The sequence below is a fragment of the Leptosomus discolor genome, chromosome 10 (genome assembly GCF_034619465.1).
Source record: "Leptosomus discolor isolate bLepDis1 chromosome 10, bLepDis1.hap2, whole genome shotgun sequence".
In the NCBI taxonomy this organism is placed as follows: Eukaryota; Metazoa; Chordata; class Aves; order Leptosomiformes; family Leptosomidae; genus Leptosomus; species Leptosomus discolor.
The window spans coordinates 20,514,641-20,532,470 of NC_141400.1; the positions used below are offsets into that span (position 1 = coordinate 20,514,641).

The 17,830-nt window shown below is 52.5% G+C and overlaps 1 protein-coding gene across 2 annotated transcripts in view; it reads left to right on the top strand.

Annotated features, from left to right (window-relative positions):
* ARHGAP26 (Rho GTPase activating protein 26) overlaps positions 1–17,830 on the top strand; it is a 144,512-nt gene that overhangs the window by 47,200 nt on the left and 79,482 nt on the right. For both annotated transcript variants that reach the window (XM_086471104.1, XM_086471105.1), the window contains exon 12: positions 14,943–14,979. In XM_086471104.1, the coding sequence (XP_086327230.1) occupies positions 14,943–14,979 (37 nt within the window). The remainder of the gene's footprint in view (positions 1–14,942; positions 14,980–17,830) is intronic.

Consider the following 17,830-nt stretch of genomic DNA (forward strand, 5'->3'; position numbering starts at 1 on the left):
CCATGGGAGTCCTACCCTCCTCCCTGTCCCTCCGTGCCCTCCAGGCCTGAGGCTGGGCATTTCCATGGTGACCACTGCCACCATCTCCTGTCACTCCAGTTTGGGCCTGGAGTCCCTGGGGTGGATGCCGGGGTGTCCTGCTGCGGTGGGACCTGCACCCTCCTCGGAGCCGGCCTGTGGCGGTGACGGATTTGGTTTGGTGAAAGGAACAGCAGTGCAACAGCCGGCAGCGTGGCCGCGGGTCGGCAGCTCTCCACCGCACCGCTGGCCTGGCGACGTGGGGCAGGAGCCTCCCCTGGGGCCTTTCCCCCCTCAGGGTCTCCAGCGGTTCCTCTGCGTGGGCAGCACGGTGCCGGGTGCGGCAGCCCTCCAGCAGCTCCGGCATGGTCCCGGTTGAGGCCCCTCGGCCACGCTCCCTGTCTGAGAGCGGTTCGGCGCTGCCGGAGCTCGTTCGGCGCTGCTGCTCTGGAAATGCAGTGTTGTGTTTTTGTAGTAAACCCCAGCGTAATGACAAAGCCCAGCCTTGCATTCCTGCCCAACACACATAGCACCCTCGCCTCCCGCCTCCTCCTCAGATATTGCTTCTGGGAATTCTTTCTGAAATTGTGTTTCATTTTCCTTGTCTAATTATACAAAATGGTGAGAGATTTATTTCCCAGTGGAAATGATGTCTTTTGAACTCAATCCAGTGCTTTCAACCTCGGCATTCCTGTCATTTTGGCTCATTCAAGAAATAAATTAACTTGAAGGACTTCAGTCCCAACACCCGCGCTGCCACGGGGGGGATGGCTGGGCACCAGCCGCCTTCCCAACCTTCTCGTGTCGCGCTGGGACTTGCTGGAAACTGCAGATCAGCTTTATCGCTTTAATTCATTTCATCTCCTGCTTCTCAGAAGTCACTTTCTTCTTCTGTATTGGTTTTGGTACTGCGCTCATTGCCTCTGTAGCTAAGTGTTTCCAGCAGAGCTTGAAAAACCCTCTTTGATAGAGATGAGGATCGTCTCGGGATGCGGAGTTTACAGCTGCCACCACGCTAGCATCAGGCGGGACGTGAGGACCAACCGCTTCGGTCACTGATAATGTCAGCAGCACTTTGTCTGAGGGCACTGCCTGTAAATGGGTAGTCACTGAGAAAAGTGAGTTATTAGAGACGGTAGAAAAATCTCCGCCCAGAACATCTTGGACTACAGATGGTAGTTTCTTTGGCTGTTTTCTCTTTGCACGGGAGAGCCTGTGGGCGAGATGTCGGAGTGATCATCACGTTTGCTCTGCTGGTGCTCTCCAGGGTTTGGTCCGTGTCTGTCTCTTCAGCTTGTTTCCTTGCAGCCTTTTCCATGCTGATCTTTTCACCTCCCCGATCCCACGGATGTGTGTTTCTGTGGGCTTTCCAGAGAAAAATGGTTATTTGTGTATGCTTTGTCTTTCGTTTTTTTTCATGGCCTTCGTCCTGTTTGGGTTTGTTTGCTTATGGCAAATTCTTTCTTTCTCCTCTGTTTTCCATGACCTGACTCATTCCAGTTGCTGCTTCTCCATCTCCCTGTCTCGCTGTCTTTGCTGAACAGAACGTTTTTCCCCACTCTGCCCGCTCTCAATCTCTAAGTTTCTATTGTTTGCTTTTTCTCTTCGCCTCTGATCTGCTCCCTGACCCGGACAGCCTAGTGAACTTCCCCTGAACCGAAGCTGCAGTCTCTGCCGTGCTCTCGCGCCACCTGGGAGCATCTGAACTGCCTCCGAGAGCAGCAGCTTTGTCTTGTTGGAGGTCCCTCACGTGCAGGTGCAGCCATGGTGAGCCCCGCTGCTGGCCTGACGGCACAACCTGGCCCAGTGGAGCTCCTGCTTGGCTTTTTTGCCTCCCACCATTCAAATTTCTTGCTCAGAAAAGTTCTTTTTCCTTTTTGTGGACAAGGTGGTAGAAGAGGATCCTTGGGGAATCAGCCTGAGCTTTCAGATGGAATGATAATTTGTCATGTTCCATGTTAGTTTTTGTATTGCACGCTCTTAGTGCTGTTCCCTTCTTCTCCCTCTCCTGCTTTGTAACCTATTTTAAGCCTATAATAGTAGTAATTTTACATTGACTTTATAAGCTTTTATTTTGTTTCTAAAGCATTTAAGCCAGCGAAGTCCTAAGCCTTGACTTCAGGCTTTTATTTGTGGTTCCAGCAAATGCTGCTGCAGTGGTTGATGGCTTACCCAGCCAGAATCACTGCTGCTTCAGGCTGGCAGTTTTTTGTCCTTTGCTTAAGAAGCTGTTTGGGTCATAAAGAGAAAAATACTGAGAGAATACATTCTAGATCATCTTAAAAAGAGAAGAGAGCCCTCTGGACTGCTTTTACCCACCTGAAAGCGCTATCGTACCCGTTTTCGGGTCACAAACCTCTCTCTGTTTGCTCTGTTGCTGGGGGCACCTAGGAGCGGAGCAGTGCTCCCTGTCTCTGGTTTTTCATGTCCTGTGCATGAATGCCTCATCATTTCTTTCATGCATTCTTTGCTGTAGCCAGCTTTGCCGCAGCACTCTTCGGTGTGCTCTGTGCCGCACAGGTCAGCTGCAGAAGTTGGGCTTTACTTGGAGACCAGGGTGGTTGGTCCCATGACACCAGTCAGGTTTTGCTCTCCCTTTGGAGGAGGTGTTGGTTCTGCTGGGGGAGCGTTGGCAGCTGCCCGTCTCCTCTCATATTATCTTGCTCTTGATACCCACTGAGGCAAACTCCGAGAGGAGGGAGGGCTCGGGGTTTGAGCAGATCCCCGCGACGCCGTACAACGTGCCTCTTCTGCGCGGGATGCCCACGGGCTCTGCTGCCGCACGTGTTTTTCTTTGACTTCTGTTCAGACCAGGAGGTGAGGGGGGTGGTGGGAGGTGATTGGAGTCTGCAGAGTCCCTGGGGAAAGGTGGTTAATCGAACCTGAATTGCAGCGTGCTGCTGGCGAGTGCGGCGTGTGTGCGAACAGGATGGAGCAGCGGAGGACGTGCAGCGGCTTGTCCCTGCGTCTGGGCCCGGACAGGCAAAACAGCTTGAGAAAAGGTTGCAGCGTGGTTGCATCAAGTGATTTCGTTGCGCTGGTTTGGTGTGAACCTGGCCGTCCACCCTCCAGCTGCATCTGTCCAGCTGTGCTGGCAGCCTCTGCGGGGGAGGCACAAAGAATGGAATGAGAGACCAAAGAGAGAGTGTTCGTTTTCCTTTCCTCTCTGCTTTTATCTCACCTCTGCTTAGAATTCACTGAGTAGACAATTCAAGAAGCATGTAGGAATTCAGGGAATAGCTCCACGTTAGTAGAATAAACTTCTCTGCCAATTTGAATAGACTATCAGAGTATTTTTTCTACTCTAAATTAAAAATTAAAGTGGTCCTTCATACAATCAGTTGCAAAACTAGCCTCTTTCTTTGTTTCCTCTTTACTGCTCCTTGCATTTCATGTTAAGCAGTGATTTACTACCCTGCTACAGTCCCTCCATGGTCCCTGACCCAGGCTTTTTCCTTTTTTTAGCTGCAGCATCAGAAGAACGTCTGCCCTTCGAAACTCCAAACGCTTTAATCATCTTATTTCTGTACTTCTGGTCTCTTGCTGGTGCCACCCTCGGTTTGCAGTTCTTGGCAGACCCCCTGCAGCGCCATGCCCCTGCGAAGCTGGGGAGCCGGGCTGGGCTGTGGCAGGAGCAGGCAGGCTGTGGGCGCAGCCCTGGGCTGCAGCGGCGGGCAGGGTGGACGTGCCCCACGCCGCCTCTCAACCACCGTTTGGGGGATGCCACATGGCAGAAATGCTCCTCGCGAGTGCTGTGCGTGCTCCCGGTGCTGTGTACGTGCTGGGGGTGTGAGTAGTTTCCCAGGGAGGCTGTTAGCATCGTGGAATCTCAGGGCATGTCTGGAAAGGGGTCAACATTCTGCTGCAGCTTTGGAGAGGGGCACTGTGGCCATTGAAGTCCCCAGCGGGCTGGCTCCCAGCCCCAGTGGGGCGAAGGGGCACTGCGAGCCCTGCGCTGCATCCCAGGGCCATGCTGAGGAACCGCCTCTGCAGCCCCCCGCTGCTCACAGAGGTCTCCCTGGGAGCGGAGGGCAGGGTTGGAGAGGGTGGGATCGTGGTCCCCTTCCTGCTGACTTTCCCAGAGCCTTGGAGTTCCCGTGGTGGTCTGCGCTGCCAGCTCACCTGGCCTGATGGCCAAGCCAGCGTGTCCCCTGGGAGTGGCTGTGCAAGCCGAGGATTAAAAGTGCTGTTACCGCTAAGACTTTGCAGTCTGGGCAGTAAACCACCCGCCGTTGTTCAGAACAACTGGGCAGGGCGAAACCTCTTTTCACAGAGGAGGAACGTGGGGCGTCTGTGTTACAGTTACTTTAAAAATAAAGATGACACTGTCTTTTAAAACTAGGTTGGTTTTGGTGCGTTCAGGCTCCTTGTTCGTCAGTAGGCGTTGAAAGGAGGAAGGGTGTGTGTGCTTGCAGGAGAGAGGGAGAGCAAGAGGCTGGCTGGACTCCAGTGCAGATAGCTGGCGGAGGAGGATGTGCAAGTCGTTGCTCAAGCATCCTAGAAAACTTAAGGGAAGCTGTTAAACTACTAGTAGAAGTTTTCACTTTTAATCAGTCACTTGAGTGATCTGACCGTATCTGCTCTGCTGGACTTGCATAAAAATGCTGCTCTGTGAAACTTCTAAGTGCTTTAGTTATTCCAAAAATGTATTTTTCTAAACCACTTGACCTTTAGTTACATCATTGTAGAGACTGCTGTATATCTCTCATGCTTTGTTCCCCATCGCTTCCGCCTACCTTCTTGTTTCCCTCCCCCCGAAGTGTCTGCTGCTTGATTTCCTTTCAGCGTTCAGACATGGTAGGTTGATGGTTTGACCCAGGTAATTTTTTCCATAGTTTGACCCAGGTAGTTTCTTCCTTGGGTGACAAACACGGCGGGTTATATAATGGCGCTGAGCTCAGCAGTCCAGATGGCTGGCGGGTCGCCCGGCCGGCTTCAGCTTTGGAGGCTTTTGGGAATGCCTGCACTTGTAATAAAACGTGGGCTTGCTTTTAATTAGAACCATCCTTTAGTTCAGCTTGGAGAGACAGAAGAGCAAGACCCGTGTAGGGGATTCAAGCCCTGAGATGCTTCACTTCTGATGGATAGATGTATTTTTTTTTCTTTTAATCAGGCTTGGGCATCAGTGTAAGTTCTGAGCTGAAAAGTGTGTTGGAAGGAAGGAGAGGAGAGGGAAAGAGGGAAGCGAGGTGAGGGGGTAGCTGCAACTGCAGTGCATTAGTTCAGCGCTGAACAGTAGGTTGGGAGGGAAGGAAGGAAGGAAGGAGCTGCCAGGGACCCTGGGCCACCCTCTTCCAAATGAACAGCCCTCGTTTGAGTGACATAAACCAGCATTTCACAGCGGGTTTCTGCTGCCCTGCCAAGTCTTGCACTTGGGAAGCAAGGCATGTTTTTTCCTCCCCTCCCCCTGCCGGGAGGCTTGCAGGGATGTGGGCTGGGAAGGATCTTACTCCTATCTATATCGTTCTGGCTCAGAGAGCAAGGAAGGATATTTCTAGCCACAACACAGTGTAGTCTAGCTCTGAAAATCCTGCTTGTAGTATGAAAACCTGGCTCTCTTACAAAAATAGAACAGGGTTGATAAGGCAGAGCCAGAAACAAGGGCTGATTTCATCAAGGTTGCCAGGTGTCCTGCTTTTAACAAGGAAATATGCTTTTTTGTACATGAGCCTTCCTGCTCGGTGCTTTGCTGGCATCCTGCTACTGGGCTGTGTCCCAACATAGCAGCTCTGCAATGGTGTGCCAAGCTTGCTCGGGCGTCAGGTGCAGAGGATCCTGCCTGCTGTGGTATGGGCCTGTGCCCATCTCACGCTTTTCTTTTTCTTCCTTCTCTCCTTCCTTCCTCCTTCCCTCTTCCCCGTTGCTGCCGGTGGCAGGGTAGACGGTGTGCCCTCCTCCCCAGGCATGCCTGTGCCGTCTCGGGAAGGGAGCCCCAGCTGCCTGGAGGCTCTGGCCCAGCTCTGGCCGTTCCTGCACCCGCCGTGGGAGATGGGGGCTGAGTGGCGTGGTGGGAACCTGCAGCCAAGCAAATAGTCCCTGCCTTTCAGGGGCGTCGTGGTGTTGCACCAACATGTACGGCTCTGGGTGTCAGCAGGCAGGTTTTGGGTACAGCAGCAGGGGTGGAGAGGTGCTCTCTGTCTCCGAGGGTGCTTCCATGCACTCTTTGATCCATGTCTTGGCAGCTATGGGAAGCGGGAAGCCCACCTGCCTCTCCATCCTTGATGTTTGTTCTCTGTTTCTCTGGTGCTGGACCCAATGTTTGTGGGCCTACGTTGTGAACCTGATCTGGCTGCAGACTGTCAAGTAATAATAATGCTAATAACTGGCTTTCTAGATGAGTTTTCAGCTGCCTTGGACTCCCAGTGCAGCCGTGCAGGTGCTAACACCGTCTTTGCTAGCAGCAGCGGGACAGCGTGTCTGAGAGCGAGCTGAGGGCGAGATGGTTCCTTCAGCTGCAGGATGCTGGTTCAGCTGAAGCCAGCTGTGAACCCACAGTGTCATGCTGCTGCCCACGGAGCCGAGCAGGGTCACCCCGACCTCCTGTGGACACGCCGTCACGAGGACGCAGGGTTCACCGTGCTTGGCAGCTCCGGTATCTGCTGGTGCCCCTGCCTGCCTGTACGAGGGCAAGTGAAATGGCACAGCAGGAGCATCACTGTGACAGCAAGAGCAGCAAAACGGTGCACAAAGTGTTCCTGGCAAGGGAAACGCTCGCCTGGGGAGTGTCAGGTGTTCAAAGCAACTTCTGGGGCTCCCCAGAGCAAGCTGTCATCTGTCTACAGGGCATCACCTTCTCCCCTCTTCCCTCCTGTGGCACGGGAAAGCAGAGCAGAGGAGCCAGCTTCTCTGACGTCCCTCCCAAGGGGAAGGTGCTCCTGGTCTGTGTGACCAAGCGAGGGGAGGTAGGGAGGACTGTAGGCTGCCTGTCTTCACGAAGGCTAGTTCTAAAGTAACACAGAAAAGACAGAAATGCAGTAACAGCCACATGAAAAGAAAAGTGAGCACGAACGTGCCTGGCCAGCAGTGGAGAACCCACAGACTGGCCTTTCTTAGAAGTCTCTGAAAGTGCTTGCATCCAACAGCAGTTTGAGGAAGTGAGGGGGTGACTCCTTGTAGTCTGCACAGCCACCCCTATATGCTAAAATTAGGCTTGAATATGCTATTTTTCCACTTGGTTTTTCTCTTGAATTGCTGTGGAAATAATGGAGTATTTGGTGGTAAAAGCAGTAGAAACAAAATAATGCCCTATTATCTTTTAAACTGAATGTGCTTGATAATTCACTGAAGTTCTGCTCTGTTGAAGTCACTCTGAGTTACCCAAGATCTCCACATGAAACCTGTTTGTCGTTATTTTACAGCCCCTTCCCTACTGTTCGTCAGAGGGGATGGTCGTGTGCTGCCAAAGCTTTGAGTGGATGCAGGAGTTAGTCTGCTCTGGCCTTCTCCTAAGAGCACCTGAGCACTGTGCAACATCGTCCTGAAGGGATTTTTGTCCAGGCACTGCAGGATAATTTTCGTAACCCTTTTCCTTCACGGTTGCCGCTTCTCAGGGTTCCAGCTCCTTGCGTAGGACTGGAAACGAATCCTCCAGGATTGATCTCAATGCGTTTCAGTTTCTGTTGTGCTCTGAAGGGGACGAGGACTTTAGGATCCAGACCACGGGGAAGTGATCGGGTGTGTCGTTGGTGTCCAAGTGAGAAGGAGGTTCAGAGAAAAGACTTCTTCCAAGTGGCTCTTCTGTTATCCCTCTCATGTGGGGCTGTTGAGTGATGGAATGTTGGTAGAAGGGATGTGCAAGGAGTCGCAACACGGGGTTGTTGCTGCTGGGCTGAGCAAGCCCTCGCGCAGAGGCTGCTCTGCAGCTTCAGGGTGCTGCAGACACCACCCCCCCAGCACCATCTGAGTCAGTCTGAGTGGCCGGCCTCCATCCTGCCTGTTGTTTTTTCACTCCATTTTCCCTTTTTGTTTACAGAAACGTTGCAAAACACCCATGTAAAATGTCTGTGCTCCTCCTGCCCATGTCTTCACAACCTGTCCTTGGGTAGCTGGCAAGCCAGTTGGACTACCAGTTCTGAGGGAATATAATGATTTCTATTTATACTCTTTTGGCTTGTGCATCTTCTGAGCTGAAAGTTGAAAAACTCGTTCATGGTTGTTTTGAGGATTTCTGAATATGAATCACAAGGAAATTGCATAACACTGCAGCATTTCCTCCTATTGCTCAGGGCTTTACAAACACTGGGCTCCTCCAGGGAGACCAAGGAAATCTGGCAGGACTGGCCCATTTTGACAGTAGTTTTAGTCTAAATGGAAAGTCTGGGTTGAAGGGTAGGTCCCAGCACTGGTAAAAGGAGCATAAGGTGGAATCTTCCATGCCAGGGCACGGACTAGATGACTGAAATGGGGTGTTCCTTCTCAGATGGCAATCTGTCTGTCTGTGGCTGCAAAATGGGACTGCTGGCCCCGTTGTTGGTTAAGGCTTTCTATAAATCACTGCCACCCCCACCCCCGTGAAGCTAGACAATTCTTTCCTCTAGACTTTAGCCGTTTGGGTAGAATTTCGTGTTGATGTTGGAACGTGAAAGGTTTTGGGAACTGTGCTGAGCACTCTGTGGCCTTCAAGGGTTACAGCTTAGGTTGGGCCATTTTGAATTGTAAATAAAAAACTGCTTTGTGTGTGAAATGTCGTGTAGTCATATAAAGGATGTGCGTGCACATACGATTGCTGTATGAAAGCACTGTTAATTTATTGTGGAGGTTGATAGACATCATGGGCAGTCAGGGTGAACCCTGAAATGAGGAAATAAACACAAATTACTCAGCAGCATCTTTTCTTAGTTCCTTTTCCAAACCCCGGCTGCTTCCTTTCCCTTTTCTTTTCCCACAACCCAGTTTCATCCCCAAACCCCACGTCCCCATTTGCTCTTTGCACGCTCACGTGTGCAACGTATTCAGGATCAGGTTGGAAAGCTGGTGGTTTGGGGGGTTCTTGGTTCGTCTGTGGGCACGCGGAGGATGGCATCAGGCTACAAATGGTGGCGGCGGAGGTGTTTCGGGCTATGGGTGGCGGCGCTTGGAGGACTTTTGACTCTGAAAATCCACAGCTTATGTTCATATCACCCACAGCTCCCGTGGAGGTGTTTAGACGTGGTGATGACAGAACTGAAGCTTGAGGGGGGGGACTGGAGTAGGCACAGCGGTCTGCCTTGGCGCGGGTGACGTTGGAGACGTGGATCGAGGAGAAAGCGATCCGCCATGGCTGCGGGTAGGATGTCAGCGAGCTGCCCTCCGGCTTGTGCCCCCAGCAGTGAGGGAGCGGGGCGGCTTGGCATCGCTTCCTGGGCTGTCTGCTCTGGCCAGCACACCCCTGAACATCACAGGCCGCTTAATCATCTCTATAAAACTGTTTCCTCTGCAAAACGTAGTGTGTAGTCGGTGAAATATTTCAGTAGGAAGAATTAACTTGTTCTTTGATAAATTATTTGAAATATTGAGTTAGTTTATTGAGCGTAGTGCAAGTGTTTGGAGGGGGATGATTTTAACTTTGCAGAAAGATTTCAAAATAATAATAAATTGCAATTTCTGTTGTGCTCTTATAAAATTTATGCTTCTGGATTACTTAGAGATGAATCTCAGGATTTTCCAATAATAGGTCATAAAGGCTTTGTTTAAGCCTCCAAATAGTGGTGATTCTGCAGCAATTAAACTGCAGTTAGCTTCCACTAAAGAAGGTACAGTCTGGTTTTGTTCAGGATATTTGACCATCTATGGTATGAATTTAGGAAATTAAATTCAAGGCAACAAGGTCTGCAAATTTTGTACTAAGCTGATATGTATTTTTTTCTATACACATCACTTCTGAAACTTCCTAGTAAAGATATTTTGGCTCCGAAGAGACAATCAAATGGGAATAATTAGTGAGAGCGTGATGTTAAAACGATTGCAGTGCTGCAGGGTAGGGATCTGCCTCCCAGTTAGTCACTGGCCCCATTTTGTGAGTTTTATAACTGAGCCAGTTCCCATACACTGTACGTGGGACACAGGCCCTTCACCTCTCAGCAAACGCTTTTTTCTCTCAAATCTCCTGCCTTTGTCAGTGACTAATACTGAAACATGAAAGAAGCTTTTTACTTCATGAGAAGCTTTCTGGGTTTAGGTCTGTTTTCTCCAGAGTGTGTTGACAACAGGAAAATGGGGTGTGTGCGTATACAAACACACATCCTTTATGGTGTTTTATCGTCTGGCTCTGTCCTGGGTGATGTGCCTGTCTGCAGAGGTGCCTGTTCTCAGCAAACCTCTCCCGTGCTGCCTGTTCAATGCTGGTACCCTGCGAGGTGGGGCTGTGCTGTCCCGGCACACTGACGCTGGCACAAGACAGAGCGCCGTGTCTCGGCGCTGCACCTCGTGCTGAGCCGGCACCCAGCGCTCACCCACGTGGCCGCGGCGAGGCTGCCTGCAGCCAGCCTTAGCGCAGGAATTGCGCACAGACGAGCAAGAGGGAGGATTTTGGGAGGGGTAAACAATATATCTGACTCTCTTTTCGGATCCAGCTCTTGGTAGTTGCTTGGAGGAGGCCTTCAGAGGCCGTGTGCTCCCAGCCTGGACCCATCTCTCCTGGCACTTCTCCTGGGACAGATGTGGCCACAGCCACAGGTCTCAGCGCCGTGCAGCCCGTGCCCCCACTGATGCCCCTCTGTGCTGCAAGCAGTGAGCCCGGGGTAGGCAGGGGGCATCGCCGTGGAGATCTCACAGCCGTTTCATGGCCGTTCTGTCCTTTGCCATACAAATCCTGCGGGGAAATATTTCAGTCCTGCACACAACCGAGTGAGGTGTTTCCCCCCCTGCAGGCTCACCGTCCCTTCGGTCGGCTGCCCGGGCAGAGCAGCCGTGCAGCCAGCGCGGGCGGGCAGCCCTGACCCTGGGGGGAGGCTCTTGCAGCCAAAGGCTCTGCAGGGTCAGCGGGCAGCGGTGGGACGGTCGCCTGTGCGGGGTTAGAAGGAGGAACAGCTGCAGTTGCCACACTGGCTGTACGGTGCTCCTGCTCGAGGACCGTGGGCAGTGGTGGGCTTGGGCTGCTGGGGGGGCCTGGGAGGGCAGCGGTGGCCTCAGAGCTCCTGCTGGAAGAGCAGCTCTGTGCAGAGAGCTTCAGAGGTCTGTGTGGTCTGAACACAGGTGCAGGAACCCAGTAGCTACGGGGGTTACTGGAGGTCTCCCCAGCCGTGCTGAGTTTTTCTGTTCCGGACTGGGTTGCTGAGCTTGTTCACCAGTGTCAGGTGGCTCGGAGATCATGCTGTGTGGGGGGAATTCTGGCCTCCATTGCCTCCATCCCTTGGCAGAAGTGGTTTGATTTATAATTTTCTGCAGTGCTGTAAAGATGAATTGGCAGTGTAACAGTGTGGTGGAGTTGCAAGAAGGATGGTGCAGAGGAAACATGCTCCTGTCCGAACTCTGAACAGTCTGTAACTTTATTTTTGTCAGTAATCAATGGTGACTTGGGTATAATGAATAGTAAGAACCTCTTTAAGATTCCTCACCCTTTCGCAGGGAGGAAGGTTGGTCCATCAACTGACTGACTTGCATATGAGGCTTAATCTTAAAATGCATCCTTGTGCTTTAAGCCCTGCATATTATCAAAGTTACTTTGGAAAGAGTGGAATATTAATATCTATAAAGCCAAGCTGAACAGGAATGACCTTTGCCGTGCCAAGACCCCGAGGGGTCTCTACAGGCTGGGCCAGCCCAGTCTGGCTGCACCAAGGGCACGTTTCTGACAGCAGGGCAGATGATGGCCCTTAGGGCGCTGGAGGAGCTTCACTCTTGGACCTCTTACACAGCAGACCTTTCTTCAAACTTGGAAACTTTCTGTTATCCTAAAAAAAAATCTCTCTCCAAAAGGCCTGAGGTGATATATGAAAAGGATTTCTTTTAAAAAGTAATGTTTTTCTTGGAAGAGGAAGTGATATTACAGAATCGGGGCTTGGGTAAAACCCTGGTGTCGTAGAGCGGTGTTAATAGATTAACACGCTGACAATGGATAAAAGGTTTGTCCTGTAAATGGATGTAGGATGACAGTATCTCCTTGTTTTATGGTTGCATAGTTGACCTCTGCCTGAAATTTCCTTTCCCCTGTGTGCGTACTTTGCGATTAATGGCATAAGCATATTGTGTTTCCTTGTCTGTCCTTTTGCCTTTTTTTAAAGAACAGTCTCTGATGATTAACAACCTCTCTATTGTTTCACGTAACCAAACTGGAAGAGCGAATACGCAGGCAGGCGCTTTTTTCCCTGTAGCTGGTATGCTGTGCTCCACAAAGTGAGCTGCATGACCGGTCCTTGGGGCTGGGCAGCAGAGGAAACCGCTGGGAGAGGGACAGCAGAGAGCGTGACTGTGCCAGGAAGCACGTCAGGTGCCAGAGCAAGTGGCTGAAACCTGGGTTGACCCAGAAGAATTGGAAAATGCTTTGGTGTCCCAAGCGCAGGAGCTGGTGTGCGCTGGGCAAGGGCAGTGGGCAGGCCACTGGGAGAAGCGGGGTGCTGCCTGGGTGGGCTTCTGGGGCCATCGCCCAGCTGTAACTGGGAAGCAAGGCTGTAAGAGCTGGGTCGCCCTGCCGCTGTACGGAACGTTAACCTGTACGGCGGGGCTGAGCCAGGGCGGAGCGCGGGGCTCGACGTCTGCGTGGGATGGCGAGGACCGGCCATGCGCCTGCAAGCCTTTGAACAGGAGTTACCTCGAGCTGTGGCCCTGGTCCCTTCAGTGAACCTGAGGAGAAAAACTTCTTTAGGGCAGGCTGACTTCACGGCCGGGGCTGCTAGGCGGCGCCGCTGGCGGAGGAGCCCGCTGTTGGTTTCCTTCCCACTTTTCACTGATTTTATTTTCTTGATGTAAACGCTATTCCTGGAGGAAAACTCACTTGCTGACTACAGCTGGTTTTGCTGCTGAATCATCCCCCAGTTTCCAGATGTGGGATGATGGATTTTCTCCTGCAAACGAAAAACCTCTACTTTGTCTTGTGTTACATAGCTAGATGCCCTGGGAGAAGGAGAGGGAAGGTGCTCCCTGGAACGTGTTCCAGGAGGAGTGAGAATTAATGTTGGGGGGTCAGTCTCTGCCCAGTCTCCGCCAAGAACATGTCCTGGGTGACGAAGCTGACGCAAGCCATCCTACTGCCCTCCGGCTGCTGCCAGCACGGCTGGCTGTGGCCTTGCCATGGAAGGCATCAAGGGACAGGTCTCGGTTAAAGATAAGCCTGCAGGAGATAAATAGACATTTTATTCTTCAATGCTGACTACGTTCCCTCGCTCAGCTCACCGCCCCGACTGGCACGTGCAGCCGGCGTGTGGGGCGAGAGCCGCTGGCGTCCGCTTTGCCGCTGCAGAGGTGTCCGTGGAGCTGCGGCTTTGGGGGCTCTCCGCAAGGCTGGCGCTGTGGCTGGTAGGCAGGGGAGCACAGGAATAGCCTGGGCTTTGGTGACCTCCATTGTTTAAGTGACTTAATGGTGCTATTGCAGAAGTGCTGTGTGACACACAGCCTTTTTGTGGGGGATTTGAGGTGATGGGGATGTTGGGCCGGGGTTGGGGCACCCAGGGTTGAGCGCGGTGGTGAGGTCGGCTGTGGTCAGTAGCGCTTGTGCTCGGCTGCTGCTGGCACTGATCCTTTGAGGACATTACAGTGTCAGCTTCCTGGCCTCATGCTGCTGCGGGAGCTCTTGGGGGCAATCCCGGCAGCAGGGACCCCACGGGAAGCACACGGACCCTCGCACCCCTTCTGAATCTCTGTCCTCGGTGTTCATGTCATTAATGGGGACCCTGCAGTGGGAAGGGTCGAGAAACACTTGCCTGCCTGACTGCAGGCTCCTGCTCTCTCCTCCTCCCCGCTCCCCTCGGACGTGTCAGCCGTTGCTGCCTTGTGTGTTGCTATCAACATCACCTTTGGAAACTTTCCTTCCCTGCTTGCTATTTCTGGAGGTGACATGTGATTAAATCACCTCCCCATGCTTTGCTCCCGGTGGAAGGGGGCTCCCAGCTTTGTTCCCAGCAGAGGAAGGGTGTGTGTGCCACCGACTTTGTTTCACAGCCTACACCGGCCTCTTTCCCTGTGTCCATGGGTGCTGCCACGCTTGGCTCTAGCTTGTGATGCTGATGGAGTGCCAGTGTGTGTATGTGTTTTTGTTTGGGCTCTGGGTAGACAAAGGTTTATTTTAAAATGTTTTACTCTGTTGGGCTAGTCTGAAGGCTGATCTTCTTATGGCCGTGGTTTTCATTATGCTAGGCTTTTAAATCACCCTCAAACGGTGATTAAAACCTTCTACCGTTGTTTTTCCCCTTTTTATTGTATCAGTTGAAACATTACTTTAGATTAAAGTAGCCAAGCTGTAGTGGTGATTGAGACAGGGGGAAAAGCACCGATATTTGAAGACATGAGAGTCTTGGGATGAAGCCCCAGCGATGGCTCAGGGGGCGGCTCTGTCATGGGCAGTGTTGGGTGCGTTGCCTCATCCTGCGTTTCAGGTCCTCTCTATGTCAATGACATTTCTTTTCCTCTCTTACTCTTTTCCTGACTCGTTCATTCAGGCTGTAAGTACTTGTGAGTGAGGGTGGATTCCTGCTTCTTGTCTGAGTTGCACCTGTAATGCCCATAAGATGTAAATGCCCACCTCCATTTTGTTTAAAAGCCCCTTTAGTTTCTGTTTTCACCTAGTCCATCCCTTTTGCCTTCTCGTGTTTTAAGAACTGTCCCAGTTGTTATTTTAACGCAGCTCCAAAGCGGTGGCAACCTGACGGTTTGAATGCAGAAGGCTGCGGTGGCCTTTGGGGACGGCGCTGCTGGGGGAGGTTGAGGCAGGTCAGGGTGACACCAGGCATGTCAGCAGTCCCTTCCCACGTGGAGCCAGGGTCTTCATAAGACTTTCTTCTTGTGTTTTCCAGGTCTACAACTCCAACAAGGACAACCAAAGCGAAGGCAGTAAGTATTTCCTTTCAAGCCAGACCCCTGAGAAGGTGGCTGTGCAGACTTTGGTGGGTCAGCAGGAGGGGCTGAGCTGCTGGTGGTGGTGGCACCCATGGGCCAGGGGGGTGGGATGACGGGGCTCGGCGTGGGAACCGCAGGGTGGCCCAGGAAGGAGCTGGATCCAGCATCTTGCAGGGAACAGGCACAGAAACCTGGCGGTGGGACTTGGGGCCGTGGAGAGCGGTGCCGAGCCATTCCCCTGGCGTTTTGGGGTGCGTCCCCGCCTGCCTGCCCTGCACCCTGGTGTCCCCGGGCTGCAGCAGCGGGGCAGGGGGTGCCGGCGTGCCTCGGGACTGGCTTCTCTCACTTATCAGAGCCAACGGGTGCAGGTCTTGGACCAACCAGCTCTCCTTTCTGAACCAGGATCTGGAGGATGAACATGCCTTTTCCAAAGGGGAATTGGAGCAAAAATATAAAGAGTGGGGAGGTCTTGCCTGATTAGGATCGTCAACAAGAGTCACTTAAAAAAAAAAAAGCTGGTTTTATTGTAGTTTGGGCAATCAAAGACTTGAGTCAAGAAAAAGCACTTGTTTTTCCTTCCTAGAGGAGCGGTTGCACCTGGTCCTGGCTCTTATGTCCTGTGTTTCAAAACCCTTAATTGAGCTATTTCCCAGTAGGTTTGAATTGCCATAATTGCAATACTCAAAACTCCGATCCCTTCCCTCCTTCCCCCAAAGTCATCGGTCACGCAGGAGCCCAGCCCGGGTTTGATGGTTAGTAAAATCGTTCATTTTTATGCTGCCTCAGACAGGGTATTTTCATATTGAGTAGAAGCATTTTCCTCACAATAATAGGTGTAATTTGCAGATAATGTTCCTTGCACCCATTTTCAGCCCCTGCACAAAGCAGTCTCTTCCTCCTCTCTGCTCTCTGCGATGTGGCTTCTCCCTTCCCTGTCGGTCCTCCGTGTTGTCAGCTGCACATCCCTCTTATCCCGTGTGTATTCCTCGTGGCTGTGTGTGACCCAGACGATCCTTGCAGAGGTAAATGCTGTGCCTCACGCCCAGGAGACAGCCTGGCTAATGGCCCAGCTGGATGTGAAGTCTGTGTAGAACAGCTCCATCTTTTCTCTGTTTTACAGAGGGGCAAGATGAGGTTTTTGGGGGACAGAGAACAGGACTTGCTCAACTCTGTCCTACCCTGGACGTGAACTGTCACTGCTCTGTGTGTTCCCTGCACACAGCCTCTGGCCCTGTCAGGACAGTATGTGGTGATTTGGCTCAGGAAATGTCTTAAAAAAAACATTTTCTAAACTTTGTTGAGGGGTGATGCAAAAGCAGGGAAGACGTTAGGGATAGGGGTGGGAGGAAGGGCTGGTGAAGCAATTGGGGAAGTAATTACCGCTGCTGAAAGGAGCACTTGTCAAACCATGACCTTCCCATCTTACGTGCTGTCAGCCAGAAATCCTCGTGGGGCTGTGACTTAGGCTGGAGTCATCCTGCAAAGCAACGGAGGCTCTTTAGACATGGCAAGAGCTCGAGTCAAGTGCGTCCGTGACTTTCCCAGGGTTATTTTTATTGTTTAATCCTGGTCTTCAGCTGCCAGGCTTGCAGCGGAGCCCCTGTCAGGGGTCCTGAAGGCCTCTTTAGGGTTTCCTTGGGTAAGGGCTGGCTGGGTGATGGTGCTCCGCCTGGGCACTTCACTGCCAGGCTGTTCCTGCCCCCTGCCCCCGGCTCCTGCCCGTGGTTAGCCCTGCACAGCGTTAGCAGAGGTGTGGGCAGGACCAGCCATATAAATAGATGACTTTTCTGGGCTTTATCTGAGACGAGTGTATGTGTTGGAGGGGAATGTCTCACTCCGGGGGGTGCTGATGGGGCGATGCTCGGCCAGGAGGGTGGGTAGTGGCCCCACAGCGCAGCCCGGCAGGACGCGCTGCCGGGTGGTTCTGCTGGCTGCTGCTGCTCTTCCTTCGGCCACGGCGTGTGGGTGCGCTGCCTCGCCAGCCGCTAGACCCATCCCGAGCTGGGTGCCTGTGTGGGGTGTGCCGGAGGCCGGTGGCTTTGAGGAGAAAGCCGGTTTGTGCCCAGCCTGGGGGGCAGATCCCGCGGTTGCCTCTCGTGTTGGTTCCCAGCCTGGCCCTGGGCTGCCTGTGCCACTTGGGGAAGTTGTTTGTCGGCAGTGCCAGTCGGGAGCGCGGCCCCCGCCTCGGTCGTGCCTCTCCGAAGCAGCTCAGCCTTTGGCAAGGCATGGATGAGTACAGAGCTGGGGTTTAATCAGCTGAGGAGGCTTTGGCCAAGTTCCTCATCTCTTAGTACCTCTTCCATTTTGATGATCCATCTTAAAAATGAGAACAATCCTCCTTGTCTGCTCTGTAAACTCTCCTCCCCCGGCTTTGGGGAACGTGTTGGGACCCTCGGCTGAAGGCTGCTTCCCTAGCAGCGGTCCTGAACCGTCTGGTGGCAATTATTTTCACATACGCCTCTGACTGGGGTTGCTGCTGGTATGTTGAGACATCTGACTCTGCTTTAGCCCTCATTAAAACCATGTCTATAGCGAACTGCTTGCCTCACCAGCTACACTTAAAACTGATTTGGAGGCTGGCTCTTTGCCATGCAGCCCTTGATACAGGAGCTTCCTATAAGGACTCAAAATGAGGGCGGTGATTGAGTGGAGTCCGGGCACAATTCCTGACCCTGAAAACCTGTATACTTCTGCTTCCTGCCGTACTTAGGTTAGTCAGAAAGAGGCTCTCAGTGCTATAGCAAGGTCAGCTTTTTGGCCACTCTCTAATTTTACAGAGCTTTTGGGCTTTGCATCCTGCTGTGTGGCCAGATGGCCATCGGCCTGCAGGGTGATTTATCTTAAT